At 46.9% G+C, this 15632-nt stretch overlaps 1 protein-coding gene across 5 annotated transcripts in view; it reads left to right on the plus strand.

The window, feature by feature from the left end:
* NEURL1 (neuralized E3 ubiquitin protein ligase 1) overlaps positions 1-11935 on the plus strand; it is a 145136-nt gene extending 133201 nt beyond the window's left edge. For all 5 annotated transcript variants that reach the window (XM_085583672.1, XM_021536311.4, XM_085583673.1 and 2 more), the window contains 2 exons: positions 8093-8239; positions 8981-11935. In XM_085583672.1, coding sequence (XP_085439798.1) covers positions 8093-8239; positions 8981-9222 — 389 coding nt within the window. In that variant the 3' untranslated portion in view covers positions 9223-11935. The remainder of the gene's footprint in view (positions 1-8092; positions 8240-8980) is intronic.
* Positions 11936-15632: the final 3697 nt, after the last annotated feature.

Consider the following 15632-nt stretch of genomic DNA (forward strand, 5'->3'; position numbering starts at 1 on the left):
GGAGTGTCTTGCTTAGGTGTCAGGAGCAATGGTTTACCAGAGAGAATTTGTCTCCTTCTGTGATGTTCATCACACTGCCCTGTCTGGTTTTCCTTGACTTTTGCTCTATCCAAGGTGAATGACCAGCTCACCACAGACCACTAATGATTCACAGGCCACTGGAGACTGCCCTCTCCCTTCTAAACAGTATTTTTTCTCTGTGTCCCAGAATACCTCACTTAATCTTGCTGATACTGTTCCTGCAACTGCTGTCTCCAGTGTATCCCCGTGGAAGACTTTCTCTCTCTTCTCTTGTCTCTGCTGTGGCACTTGTCTGGCCTGTTCCTCCCAAAAATCTGTAGGATTCCTTGGGAGATGATCCCATCTTACCTCATCTTTCCATGCTTTTGTCCATTCCTGTGTGAATAAGATTTTTATCCTTGACTGTCGCAGGACTCCAGCATCCAATGGCAGAGATTCTGTCCCTTCCAAAAAGCTTCTCCTCTCTGGGTGCACTTAGAGACTTTGCATGTGCAATTACTGCAGTGAGCACACAAAAGATTTAAATGGCATTTGGTATGTGCAGTTTTTACACACACAGCCCATAGCACAGACTGTAGGTGAGTTTGTAGAAAGGTATCTCGCACAAGTGAGAAGCATCCAGGATTTTGGTTCTCCAGCTCTGAGTTTAGAAGCCTTTCCTGCTTGAGAGAAGATAGTTCTTGACAGTAGCAAATCACACCCCCTCATCTCTGATCGGGTCAGTACATTATCCATATGGATAATTTTGATCCTTCTGCACCTTGGTTCATTGAAGTGACGTGGAAACTGTTGATTTAAACACAGCATAAGAGAAGCCTGATAACTGCCTAGACATTGTTGCACAGAAATGCACATAATGAATCTCTTCCTTTAACTGACTTTCAATTAGACATACCCCAGAGTTCTATCTTCCATGTTTTGATTTGTATGGAAAATGGCCTCATTTAAACTGATTGGGATCTAACGGGCCCGTGTGTGTCATTTAACAGCCTGAAATTCCTATGCACTGCAGGGTACAGGGTATTTTATGGTCTTAGAGACTGGGGAAAGAGGAGAGTTAATATTCTGTGCTTCCTGGAAGGCAATCCACTTGTATTAATTGGTGCCTCATCATAAATACTCCTACCATGTGTGGTTTGCTTTCATTCTGAGTGAAGTACACATTATTGGTGGTAAGTTGAAACATCTGCAAAGAGAATACAACATCCTTAAGTGCTGGGCTTGATTCTAGCACTGCACAGAGCTCTCCATTCACCTTTTATGTTCATTGTTTCAAAGGAGAGTTAGCACAAAGGGAAGCTGCTGTGTGAGAGAGGACAAGTTATTACTTGGGCCTTGGAAAACTGGAGAGGCAGATACAGTCAAATGCTTGACTTCCCTGTGGTCAATGCCAGCAATATCAATGTTAATACCTGTTCATGGCACCTTTGTAGCACACACAGATCTCATCACACATGACATATAATTCACCTGCACTTGCCACAGGTGGTCAGTGACATCAGCCTGTGCTCTGAGGTGTGAGCTGGTGTCTGGGTAAAGGCTGGGTAAAGCAATCACACCTCCTCCAGCAACAGCCACAGGGCTCCCAAATGTCTTGTCCTCTGCATGTTGTTCTTGACAAGAGCAGGAACTATTATCATCATTAGTATAAGAAACAATTACTGGTTGCAGTGAGATTTTCATAGTAAGTGAGGTATAGATTTCCTTTATCTCATAACACCTTTGCCTTCCTACAGGAAATATACAGGATATAGGATTCCATACCAGCCTCTTTGCCTTGCAACTTGTCTGTGAGGACAGAAAAAATATACCCATTCTTTGATCTAACACTGCTGTGAGTTAGTTATTCTGGCTACTGTGAGAATCACATAGCAGATTAAACTCTTTCTTTGATTCTTTGTCAGATCCCTTTGCATCCTGCAGTGCCCATGGAAATCCAGAGAGTGCTGGCCAAGAAAAGTTAAAGTATTTGTTTCCTGTATGCACCTACCACCCTATTTATACCTGTCCCTCCTGGAAAAGCACAGGGGTTGGAGGTGCTGGGTTGGGCAGCAATTTTCCTTTTGCTCACCAAACTATCTTTGCCGTTGTCTCCCAAATACCCTTGATTTGTTTTTCTTAAACAAGATGAAAGCACCAATTTCTCATTTTTTTGTGGTTTCAGCTACTTAATCCAGGCTTTTTTTTTCACCTCTTCTTGATGTAAGCATGTGCCTGGGTGCTTTGTTGCTCTAGAATTTCTCAAGTTGAGAGGTGGAGCTCCAGCTGTATGACTCTTTCACTTCAGTTCAGCCAAATGTTCATTGCATGGTTTCCATCCCTTCAGGATTTTGCAGGATATAAGTGCTGAGTAACTACTGAACTTCAACCTGTCAGGATGAGACAGACACCCTGTAAGTTTGCTCTTTGCTTCCAGGGAGCACACTGGGTTTGGGCTGTGAGTGCTGCTGAATCAAAAATGTCAGTGGCATTTGGAGCTTTCATGTTTCCCCTGCTTAGCTGGAGTGTGCCTGTGACTGCAGGAGGGTAATGGATGTGCTGGTGCCCCGCTGCCCTTCTGGACACAGCAGACAGCAAGGCTCCAGTAAAGCCATAAAATACACTCCTTTTCTGTTCCTCATGAAAGTCTGAACTGTTGTTCTCCATGTGGTTTGGATCTAACTTTTACTTCCTTAAACAGTGGTTGTCTGACGCCCATCTGCAAACACAGACCTTATGGTTTTTGCATGCAAAATCTGCCAGGCTGCTTTTTGACCTATTTCCGGACATTTCTTTAGCATAATGCAAAATCCCTTATGTTTTCATGGGCCTGTGAAGGACAAAATGTGTTATTGTTCTATTCAGAACAGTTTTAAGTCCTTCAGGAAATACTTGAATGCAAAACAGCCCATGGGTCACCAGCTGATGTGGGTCACCAGGTACTGATGTACCTGAGAGGCAGAGATGAGCTGCAGTACAGAGGCTGGTTCTGAAAGCATGGTTGACCAAAAACCATTGAGCTCAAGGGGAAGGAAGCTCTGGTTTCTGGCCAGGGTAGTATTGTTCCCATCACCGTGGGAACACAACAAATGGATGTGTAAATACATGTACTTTACAGCATTCAGAAATGATGGATATGCTCACATCCTTCCCTAACATTATCGTTGATCTTTAACTACCACATAACTGGGCAGCCACAGGTGCTTTGTTCTTTTGTTTTAGCACAATGGATTCAAAAGTCCCTGTTGGGCAAGACCTGAGTGGGGCTGGGGGACAGAATAGCTCTCCTGCAGCCATGGCTGGAAGAAAGAAAATCTGAAGAGAACATGGATGCTCCAGTATCCAGTATCCAGTCCCAGTAATGTCACAGCCCACACTCTGGAGCAGCTCATGTATTGCAGGACAGACCTCCTTAGAGAGATGTTCACATGAGCTTAGAAGCCACATTTGTGCCAGATTTTTGGAAGAACCTGGATCCTGTTTAGATAACAAAATAAATGGCCATGATACACTGAGGGTGTTAAATATGAGAAAGGGTATTGAACAGTTTTTGAGGTAGAGTAAGAATTTTAGCTGACATGCTTAAACAATCTGTCTCCTAACAAAAGGAAATCATGTTGAGTTTTAAAAGGCATCTAAGTGACTATGACTGCCAGGTACCAGTGCTCACTAGACTGAAATGTATGAGAAGTGCAGAGATCTCTTGAGCTCCCTTAAATGTGTTGCAGCCAGACCTGAGCAGCTGTACTAACCTTTTCCACTGTGTGCTGGAAGCTCTGGGGATCTGTTTGTGGATAGATGGAACAACATTGAAAAATCTGTGATTGCTATTGATAATTACCTGATCCTTATTATCTGTCGTATTCATGCAGCATATGTGTTATAAAAGAGAAGGGGCTGTCAATATGCTCAACATGAAACTCAGCATATGGGCAAGTTTCTATGTTGCATAAGACTTTTTTCTCCCCTAGAAACTATGGAAGGAGGCTCCTGTACTTTGTCCTTTAAGAACAATGTTTAGTTAAGCTTCTGGAATACTTGTCAAGATGATTGTGGGTAAAGAAAGCCCATTAAAATGTTGAAAATCATCAAACTGTGTGAACTCTGACTTGTATAGTAGTGGACATTCGCTGACTGTATCCTGTAAGCCAGGAAAAACAAAATTTAAGTGGGGTCAGTTCAAAGCGGGGGGAAAAAGGATGATTCTGGAATGAAGACAACTGGTTCTGCATTATTGTTAAAGAAATGTATGTAGAAATAATATTTTTATAAAATAATTGAGGGGGAGAGTTAATTGAAAACTGTGTTTTTAGGAAGCATTGACTGTATCTGGTCTTCTTACCATTATAAGCCCTCCAGCAGTACAGCTCTCCCCAGACAGCAGCCATTAGGAGAGATGCTTGGAAGTTGGGATACCCTCAAGAGATACCCTGGAGAGAGTGGATTGCATTGTTCTGGGAAATCATCCTGTTCACCACCATAGATACAGAGAATCAAAAGCATCTCTTGATGGCCACAGATGCTGTATTTTGGTCACAGGACATTTTATAAAAGGGTGATTAGGGATTCAGATAGCTACTCTCATAAAAATTCTAAATGCTGCATGGGATCCTAAGAGACTACTTACTTCACCTTCCTGTCCTGGAAGAGCTCTAATGATGGAGATGCCATGGTCTCTCTGGGAAGTCTGATAGCTTTACAGTGCTTCACTATCTACATAATGACAAACCTTGGCACCTTAGGAGTCCGAAGCCATGATTTCTTGTCTTACCCAGAACATTCATGAAGAACAGATTGTTTCTTTACTTCATTCATCAGGCTGTGAAAAATTTTGCCATATAAAAATCATAGAATCATACAATACTTCAGGTCAGAAAGGACCCCATGGAATTGCCTAATCCAACCTCCTGCTCATAGCAGGGCTTACTTCCAAGGTAGCACAAGACTTTGTCCAGTTGAGTTTTGAGTATTTATAGGGACAAAGATACCACAGTGTCTCCAGCCTCCTTAATTAGCCTCACACAACCCTGAATTGGCTCAACCTTTTTGTAACAGGACGGTATTCTCAGTTTATGATCATCTTGGTGACCTCCAGCAATTTCTAGGCCTTTTTCTGTAGGATGTCTGTATTTCAAATAGAATGGACTATTTCCCTGTCCCGTGTTTAGGTAGCTAATTATCTCTGCTTAAATGCTGCATTTTGCATTTGATCACATTGAACACCATACCATTTATTTCTGATCCTATTTCCAGACTATTTTGAATTACAAATCTTTAGCATACTAGCAGCCTTTCCTGGCATGATGTTGTCTGTACATTTCATGATTAAGCACTCTTCTGAAAACATAACACTCTCCTTTGGTGGTGGACAGAGAGGTTCATTTATTCGCACGTCTCCCACAGTGATGACAGAAGTGCAGACAAAGCATCAATCTGCATTGGTCATTACTAATAATTGTACTTTGTAAAGATAAAACAGCAAATGGAATTGATTCAAAATCTATTTAAGGATGATTCTAGTGTGTTTGAGATCAAACATGAGACAAGTTAGCAGCAGAGACAATTGATCTGGGGGCTTTAGAGAGAGAAAGAATGTTTTAAGTTGATTTACTTAGAATTATTTAGTTTTTTAAGTCATGGTTTGAAAGCTGGCTCTTGGTGGGAACTCTGTGCACACAATGAGTATGTTTGGCCTTGAGCACATGTATCTGGTTTTAGTTAAGCCAGGCTGGCCACACTCATTCCACTCTGCTCATGATCTCATTCCATGCTTCTTGTCATGATATCTGCACAGCATCCAGCAATATATTAAAGCATGAGTAACATGTCTTATGTTGATTATTCTGTCACCAAGGGAGAAATGTGTCTTGTCTGGTAGGGAGCTCAGATTGTTTTAAACAAAGCTCTATACTGACGCTGGAGAAAAGTCAAGAGCTGCGCCTTGTATTAGGAGGAAGAATTGGCAAGGTGTCTGCTGGCTCTTGGGTAAGGCCATTTTGGGACTCAGACCAGCTACAACCAGAGAAAACCATGGTTCCTGCACTGCTGAGCTCTCCCTGCACTGTGGAAAGGCCATTTGCCCTGCTGCCAGCATGCTTCATCAGCTCATACGCTGTGATACTTGGGGCACCTCCAAATTTTCCTATTAGTGCAGGAAGAGAAACACTCCTAACAGCCTTTATTTTGCCTTTAATGAAATGACCAGGTCGGTGTTAGAAATGCAATGTGCTGTATGTCAGCTGAGTGGAAGAAATGCCTCCAGGCTGTAGGGAGGAGAGGGAAGGCTTGAAAAACTTGTTCAGCTGCTCAGTGTTCATATCTGTGTGCAGTGAACGAGCTGAACCCTGTGCCCCTGCTGGGCCTGTGTTCAGTGTGTGTTACCACAGGGCAAGTTTTCTGCTTTGGTCATCTGTCAGACTGGAGGGGAAGGGCTCTTGCTAGTAGCTGTCATTAGAGGCTGCATCATTCTCTGATTATTTACTGAGCTGAACTCCAGCCTGAGCTCCTATCTGCATGATGAGGGAGGTACCTCTCTACAGTACCTCAAATGTGAGAGCTCCAAAGCCCTTTATAGAGTCTAGTTTAACTTCAGCTTGTGCCTGGAAGCAAAGTGCTCCTTTTTTTTGGAGAGGGGTGAAACTGAGGAACTGATGGCTTAGGCTAATTGCTTCTTCTATCATACACAGTCCTCAAAACAGATTTTGACTCAAACATGATCCCTTCCCAGTTCCTGTGTTCCACTTTCAGTCTTTTTCTACTAAAAAGAACAGGAGAATCTGTGTTTTTGCTGTTTTGCACAATCCACAGCTGGCACTTGGAGTCCCTGTCTCCCAGGTTTGGTCAGTAGCCTCCCTGCAGATAGCAACTGAAGGACCTTTCTGGCACATGGGGTTTTCCTGACCTCCCACTGCTGCTTTTTCTCTGGAGAATAGCCTCCAACTCATTGAGGACACTGTGGATCCAAACCCTCTGTGCCTCTGGCTCCTTATATGGTAACATGAAGAACTCTGAGCATTTTAGTTCTGATTTCGAGTTACCCTAGTTGTCTTCTGAGATGGGGAACTAGAAACTTTAAAATCTTAGGCAAGCTGGTTTTTACCACCAGGAAATCATCCCCTTCGTTCAAGCACGTGTGTGCTGCTGCCTCACCACTGGCTTAGCAAAGACCAGGCTGCATTGGCAGCAATAAAAGTCCCCTACAAAACCTTTGCAGAAGGTAGAGTTTTTTCCCCTTCTGGAAGGGGCTTTAAGAGATGTGTTGTTACACCAGCAGAAGAAAGAGACTGAGATAGAAGGAGGGTGCCAGACAGGCTGTGGGACAGAGGTGCTTCTCTGGCAGAGAGCACACTAATACAGAGTTGATGATGGGCAGTGAGAACAGGAAGAAATGGAGCTGGGGACATCTAGAAGAGACTTGAAGAAACTTTGCACTCTTGAGCCATCACATCCAGACATGCAAGTGGCGAAAACATTCCTGAATGATGGAGAGCTGTCCGTGTTGATTGTAGATTCAAATGCATTTTGGCAACTTTCCCTACCTCTGACAGAAGCCACCCAAGAAAGAGGCAGAGCAGTGAGCATAGCTAAGGTTTCCTGATTGCCAGACCCTCATGTTTGTTTCTGGAAAGTCCTTGAGTGACTTTGTATGAATTTATTGAAGCCCAGAGTTGTGCAGTTTTGCACTTTTGACAAAATGATGTGTTCTTGAGCTGGAGTCCAGCCCACCCTTCTGCAGGCTACTGCTACAAGCCTGTGGCGGGCTCTTGTACTGGGGGCACATATGAGCATGAAACCACATTGGAAAGTTACTGCACTAAATGATTTGAGACACATTTAGGGGCAGAAACAAAGGGTTATGGTAGCTGAGGGAGCTCCAGCCAATTTCAGGGGTTGTGGGAGCTTGATATCTCTTCAGGAACAGCTGCTAGCATTAAAAAAAGGCATATGAGGATTCTTTTATCTCCTCCCTAGACATGCTGATGAGACCAAACCTGACAAGTACCGAGAGCTGCAACCCCTGCCACATATCCCCCAGTGCCTTGTCAGCCTTAATTTTGAAAAGTAACCATAGATTCCTTCTCTCACGGCGCAGGTTCCACCATATTAGCGGAGCGGCTGGGATTGTCGACACCGAGCTCGCCCACATCAACACCCAGTTCCCCCACCGTCCTCTGCAGTGGTGTCTCTGGCCCCTTGCTGTCTACGTGTGGCTCTGGCCCCCTCTGCAGCTCTATCAGTGGTAAGAATGGTGGGATCCCCTGCCGCCTTCCCTTTGCCTCCCTTCATCATCTCACACTTGTCTCCCAGAAGGGCTCGAAAACCACAATAATCAACAGATTATTATTATCCCATCAGCTCCCCTGGGGAGGAAGGGAGAGCCTCTGCAAGGGCTATTTTCAGTCTGTTTTATGTGGAAGCCGCTTGGATGCCTAGACAGCAATATTTCTCTCACCCTTTTCATCGTGAAAAGTCCCAAGGGAAGCAGTGGATTTTCTGCTGCACACGTGGCCCTGTGACGCAGAGCTCCTTCTGGAGAGCTGTGTGGCCCTGACACGTCTCACAGTAGCTTGGGCTGGAGCTAAAGGTCTGCCTATGCCTCCCCTTTCTCCTTCCACACGCCTTCAGTAAAACACAGTATTGCTATTTCTAACATGCCAATGAAGTACAGTGATATTTAGATGAATGCACATGCAGTAAAAAAGTGTAAGGCTGTTCTGCAGCACTTTTAAAACTCCAGACACCTGCACGATCCCAAGGCATTGATGGTGGGATACGTAACTTACAAAATCCTTGTTGCATGGGAGCAGCTTCTCTTGGCTTGCTCCTCGTGGGCAGCAGACCACAGCGATGTTGCAGAAGGAACCCTGGTCCATGGAGCATGCATTTCTGCTGCGGTGTCGTTCCTCCCTCTGTGGCTGCAGGGCAGAAATTACTTTGGGATGTCGGCAAGAGGAGTGACCATGTTTTTTTTGTGTTGCAGGCACAGCTCCCAACTCTCCAGGCAGCTTGCCTGAGTCACCCATCTCCCCGTCCGTCTCAGGGCCCTGGGGAGATGAATGCACCATCTGCTATGAGAACATGGTAGACACAGTCATTTACTCCTGTGGACACATGTGTCTCTGCTATTCATGTGGGCTGAAGCTCAAGAAGATGGCCAATGCCTGCTGCCCCATTTGCAGAAGGGCCATCAAAGATATCATCAAAACATACCGCAGCACTTAGAACAGCAGCAGATGCCGTGGTGGGGACTGGGCACGTGGGGAGGAGGCTGTGAAACAACACAGGCCTTGGTCTTTATTCATCACCCAGGAGATTCAAAACCCATCACCCACCGCCATCCTCACCTCCTCTTCCATGGACAACAGATGAGACAAGCTTAGATGCTGCTCCTCTACCCCCCAAGCAAGCCCTGGGGCTGAACTCCAGTGTTAGGGAATTTGCGATGGACTACTGTCCCTTGTGGATTTTAAAGTTTATCTCAAAAAATGCCAGCTGGTGCAATCATCCCTTTCTACACCATGCACAGCAGAGGGGAGTCTCCACTCTTCAGCATAGACAGCAAGTGGTAAAAGGTTCAGTGCTACACATCTCCTTCCAGAGGCACCCCACATGCAGAGACAACTTAGCAGAAGAGAAGAAATGAGCAACGTGTTTCTGTGTACAACCAGCCTGACCAGAGGAGGCTCCTTAGAAAGGATGGAGCAAGGCAAGCATTGACACAGCGAGGAAGGAGCAGTGAGCACACTCACAGCAGAGAGGCCGGAGCCAGTGCAGAAAAGATCCCAAGATTTGTGAAGCAACACCCACCCCATACCTGCAGACAGAAGAGCAGACCCATGGCAGCCCCTTGAGGGCTGTCTCAAACTCCTCCATTGCCATTCTTGACAGAGGCTTTCATGGTGGTTTTGGCAACAAACACTGGCAACAGCTCTGCTCCCTCCCAGCAGCATCAGCCCCCTCCCATCACCACCCCGTCCATGAGGAGCGGCTCCCGAACCCACCACCACCACCAAGCTGCGTGTGGGCTCCACGCAGCACGAGGGGTTCAGCAGCATCTCTGCTCCTGTGGGCCTGGGGGAGAGGCAGATACAGCTCCCTCACCTTTCTCCCCCTGCCATCCAGACAGCACTTGTGAGGCAAAACCCCAGCCTCACCGGGGAAGAATGTATAAACCCACACGTCTGTGGGTTACCTTTACTGGTGACTTTATCACTGTGCTTTAAGATAAAACCAGCCAGGTGGTACTCAGCTCTTCACAGCCACACCGGCAGGACATGGCTGTCCTTATGTGTTAGGAAGTAAGGATTGAGGGAAAACTAACTTGAGTAGTTTGGTTTGCTTTGGTTTATTTAAACAAATCTCCTTCTCTCCTGCCTGAGTCAGGAACCCAGCTGAGCGCAGCAGGGACAGTGGTGGCCCCATGGTTCCCGTGCAGACAGCTGCTGCTCTTTCATGGCCGCAGGTGTGACCCGGGGCTGCTGGCCCTTGGGTCTGGGCTGTGTGGCTGGGCAGCAGCAGGAGCTGTCTGCCTCCCTTCCCAGCCCATCCTGCTGCCTTCCCTGCAGGGGAGGGAGGGACTGTGTCTGGGTCCTGAGGGGGTGTCAGGGCTAGGGTGCCATGGCAGTGGAGTTTGCCCTCACCAAGTCACCCATCTGACCAGACCAGGGGAGGCCATGGAGTCACACCCTTCCTGCTGAGCTCTTCCTTGCACCCAAGCACTTGGCCACTGGTGGGATAGGGGGGAACAGTGTGGTGTGGGGATAATGCTCTTTAATGCACACATGCACTTGCTGCAGGAGACATAATGTACCCCCCCACCCCCCAGCAGCAGGTGGGTTTTCACCACCCACACTGGCAGAGGCTGATCCTAAAAACACCTGGAAAACACATCCTTGATGTACATCTCTCAAAGAGATGTAAAATGAGACTACTCAGAGGGGAGCACATTGTAGAGCCTTTCTCTGAAGGTGCCACCATCTCTGCAGCCTACCCAGGGGCCTGCAGCTCCCCCCAGCCTGCCCTGCGGGCAGCACTAACTTGAATGCTGATACTCTGGGTGACAGGGATTTGTGTCATTTCTTGGCATACCTCTGATGTGTAACCCAAACCCAGCCCTGTCCCCTGGGCCAGCTGTCAAAAGCTCCAGAGCTCGTGGCTCCCATTCCCAGATGCCCTCACCGAGGGGCAGGAGGAGGCTGTTGGCACAACCTGGGGGGAGTCAGAGCAGCCCTGCAAGGAGCATGGCTGGTCCTCAGGCACACAGCCAGCTCCAACTGTGACCAGCACACACAGGGAGCTTTTTGCAGTACTTACACAAACTCCAGTGCAAAGACTTTGAAAAGGAGGAACCCAAGGGTTAAGAAGGTGTTGATGAAATAGTGGATGTGGGGAAACGTGCAATAAGCAGCCTCCTGAGCCTTCACCACACCAGTGGGACCAGTCCCACTCCATGCAGGGAAAGCCAAGGGGTAAATTTTATTTTTCAAGAAATTCCATCCATGGGTACCAGTGCAGTGGTGTAAATTCCCTTTTCACCTTTTGAATTGAGAGTGTTTTAATATATTAACTGTGTTTGTTTTACTGTGGACCAAACTCTAGGAGTTAGGAGAAGCTGAAAGCTCCCCCAGCATCTGAGTTCAAAAATTGGGGTTCAGTCCTACCCCTGCATAGGCTGACCTCCAGCTGTAAGCAGAGAAGAGAAAAAGGCTCTCTCCAGGGAGGAAAAAAAACCAGCAAAACCAATAAAAATTAATAAAAATCCTAATCTTTTGTTTTGTTTGACTGGTGTAGGTTCCCATGTACCTCTGTGTTGTGTCATCTGCATTTCATTGCTTTACTTTAAGATGTTTTGTGTTCTGTTTAAAGACAAGAAAAACTCATTGTGAATAATTGGATAACTGTGATCGTGAATAAAGTTGATTTAGATATCCTGCAACAGCATGGGTGGCTGAGTATTTCCCACTTCATAAAAGCAGCAAAACACAATGGCCAGCACAGTGAGAGGCTGAGGTAAAAAGCAAGGGTGGCATGAGAGCCTCTTGCTTAGGGAGAGCTGGGTGGAGAGAATTCAGGCTTTCCTTTAGTTCCTGAGGATGGGAGGGCATTGGGAGGTGGATATCAATATCCCCTTGGGCAGGCACCACACACATAAGGAATAAGGGAAGGCACAGAGGTAAAAGCAAGGGCTAACATCATTCTGAAAGCTTAGGCCCCACACTCCTGAGCCTCTTCAAGCCCTCCCTAGAGAGAAGTCAAGGCTTCTTTACTCTCACTGCCTTGTTTACAGTCTCTTCCACAAAAAAGCATCCTCCACCAGCACAAGGAAGAACTTGTGCTGTGAGGAAACCCAGGACATTCTGCTCAGCCTAGGAGGAGGCAGTAACATCCTAGCCCTGAAGTGAGCAACATGCTGAGAAGGCCCACTGACAGTCTGAGCTCTGGCCTAGCGAGATGCTGAGGTAAGATGCAGATGCTTCCTGAGTATGTAGCAAGGGACACAAGGACCCAAAGGGAATTTGGATTCTCCAGAGATCACGCCAGTTCCCTCAAAACCCAATCCTCTGCTGCAGGTATCTGCTCAGGAGCACACCTACAATATAACAAATGTGAGATTTTTCTCCTCATTTCTTTGTTTAACTATTCAGTAGATGAGACTATCTGGATCATGCTCTTGCATGACATATTTGAGGTGGCATCTTCTCCCTCAGCGTGGGTGCTCCATCTGCCAAGGGCCTGGGACATCCCAGGAGTGGTGTCCTCAGCCTCTCCAGTTGAAGCCATTCTACTCTAACAATTCCTCAGTAGCCTGAAACATTCCAGGCTGGGTAAAGCAAAACCACTTCTCCAACCCAGCTTTCTCCAGCACCAGCCTGAGGAGATGCGCTGTTGGGACAAGGCAAGTCTGCACAGCTGCATGCTGCCCTCCAAGAGCTGTTCCAGCTCCTGCTTTCCCTGGGACAGGAGGACCTCTAGTGGGTCTGGAAAGCCTCCTCACTCCCTCAGGAGCAAGGGACAGCATAGTACAACACAGAACGCCCTAGAAACTGGCAGCACCGACCTGCTGAGCACGCTGAGCCCAAGCACTGCCACAGGCTAAGTGCTAATGCTGTGAGCTCAGCACCAGCAAGAGGGACCATGGCACACCACCAGGCTTCCCCCCTGCCAGCCTCAGGCTGTGCAGCCCCTCATGCAGCTGCCACGTGCAACAGCCCCAGTGACTTTGCATCCTCCTCTGCTGAGCATCGCTGGAGTCACCCTGCCCTGCCCTCCCTCACCACATCCAAACCAGAGCTGTAATTTCCATATTTCGCCAAACTGCTGTGCACCAAGACCGGCTGTGGTGCAGAACTGAGCCTCCCGAGCCAGGCAGCCCCGCCGCTGCTGCCGGGCTGTCCCGGCTGCGGGGCCGAGAGGAGGCGGAGGAAGATGAGCGGGAGGATGCCCAAAAGTGGTCCAGGAGCTGCAGCGCTGGTCCGGCATCGCCACCTGGTGCCCAGTGCCCAGCCCGGCTCAGCCGCCGCTCCTCCCGAGATCGATTTTAACAAACCCCAAATACACTAAAGTAGGACCAGAAAAAAATCAGTCGAGTGCAGCACAATTCTGGTAGTGGTTCTCCGAGAAAAATGGGCAAGAGGTGAGCAGTTAACCGTAAGTTACAGTGTACAAGGGGACACATCAGTAAATAGTGATTGCACCAGCCCAAAAAAACCCTTTCAAGCTGGTTGGCTCACTCAGCACAAAGGAAGAGGGGGCAGTTTCCAGTCACACTTGTTTGAGCCCAGGAGTGTGTGCTGCATCAGATTCAATTCCTGGCATCCTTCAGAGAGCTGGAGTGCCCAAACTGGACTCCTTGTGCACCACCCACCAATGTGCCAGCACAGAGGCACATCTGCAGTCAGGCTGGGAACTGAAGAGCTAAAAAACAACCTTGTTAGCCCTCTGTATTACATCCCTTGTTATAACCTCCTCACCCAATATATCCCCTAATCCACTGCCTTTGGCATCCCCAAGTGATGTCCCTGCATAAGGAGAGGGGATCCATTACCAGAAACTTCAGTTTTACCCATCTGCTGTTTTGCACAGCAATGACCTTCTACTTGTTGAGCTATTTGGGCCTCCAACCCCCAAAGACAGGTAAAAGGAGTCAGCAGTGCCAAGAAGCCTTGCAGGATCAGACCTTAGTACCCCATGTTCAAGCACCACTGCTCTGCAGGCTGCACACAGAGCTCATCCCACCTAGCAGAGCAACTCTAATCACAGAACCAAAGGACTACTTTTGTCAAAGTATGTTTTTCTTCTTATTTTGATCCTATCCTTCTCCAAAAAACATCCTTCCTTGAGTACTGTAAATCTTAAGAACTTGCTCAACACAGACTAAAGTTCTTCATGAGGGCTCAGGTGACTTTTCCATAAACTTTGTGGAATAGAAAAAATACAAAAATACAGCATATAGTAACAACTTCAGCCAGGGAACAAGACAAGGTTCTGCATCCATTTAGCCTAAGATGAAATTTGCAATTGCATGAACACACAAATTACAAGTTATTAGGAGAAAGATAAATTCAGTGGAATTCAAGTGGAATCAAAACAGTACTGAAAATATTAGAAGAAAAAACCCCAACAGAACAAACCAACTGGATCACAATTAAAAAGGTCAAAAATTTATTTTTCCTTAGGGCATAAGAGGCATTGTAAACAAAATACCAACAAACAAACAAACAAATCACAAGTCAATTCTTACAGTCTGCAAGCATTTGAAGATAGAGTACCCTTTTCCCACCTCCCCCCGAACACTGCAAGCCTGCTCAAATGGTAACAGGCAACAATCCCGGGCCCTGAAAGCCCAGGGAGTTTTGACATGTCCCAAGCTGGGACTAAATTTCTCATGTATGAAGGACACTGCAACTGTTTTATCAAACACTTAAAAAAAAAAAAGTTCAACAAAATATAAATATTACAGATAAAGATCAGATTTAGCACCACCTTTGGTCCAAGCAATCAATGAACTGGGAGATGACAGGTACAGTTTGGTTAGCAAGTCCTTTCTGCCTGAGTCTTTGAAAACATTAGAGGTTCATATTGCAAGAACTTGTAATATCTCTGAGAAAACACTTCTCAAATTCTGGCAGTCCCTCACAAGCTCCCAGGGTCCTGCACCCAGGGAGGGGGAGCATCCTGGCTGGGCAGCAGCACCCAGGTCAGCAAAGATCACTCAGTGTGCTTGGCAGAGCCCTGTGGGACATGGCAAACACTGTGCCAAGGGTCTGGTCCTGCTCTGGCCCAGCAGAGCTCTGACTTCAGGCATGGCTGAGGAGCAGGAAGACCAGTGACAGCAGGCATCCTGAATTTCCCTTTCCACTAATATTTTCCACCCCCCTCCACCTGTCAGACTGTGGCACCTGTGAGCTGCCAGGGTGGGTGATGGCAGATGCCTGGAAGGAGCTGAAGCCTTGAGGCAAGTTATTTCAGCATATCTGGAACATGCAAATCAGGAGGTCTTTTATCAGTTGAAGCCTACTCCAAGGCCTTTTTAGGCTCATCTTTTCCAATACACACATGTCCATCAGACCCAAGATTCTGAATTTTTGCAAAGAGGTGTCACTGACCAGTTACTGTACCACAGCATGAGTGTA

This window comes from Lonchura striata, chromosome 6, assembly GCF_050655825.1.
Source record: "Lonchura striata isolate lonStrDom1 chromosome 6, ASM5065582v1, whole genome shotgun sequence".
In the NCBI taxonomy this organism is placed as follows: Eukaryota; Metazoa; Chordata; class Aves; order Passeriformes; family Estrildidae; genus Lonchura; species Lonchura striata.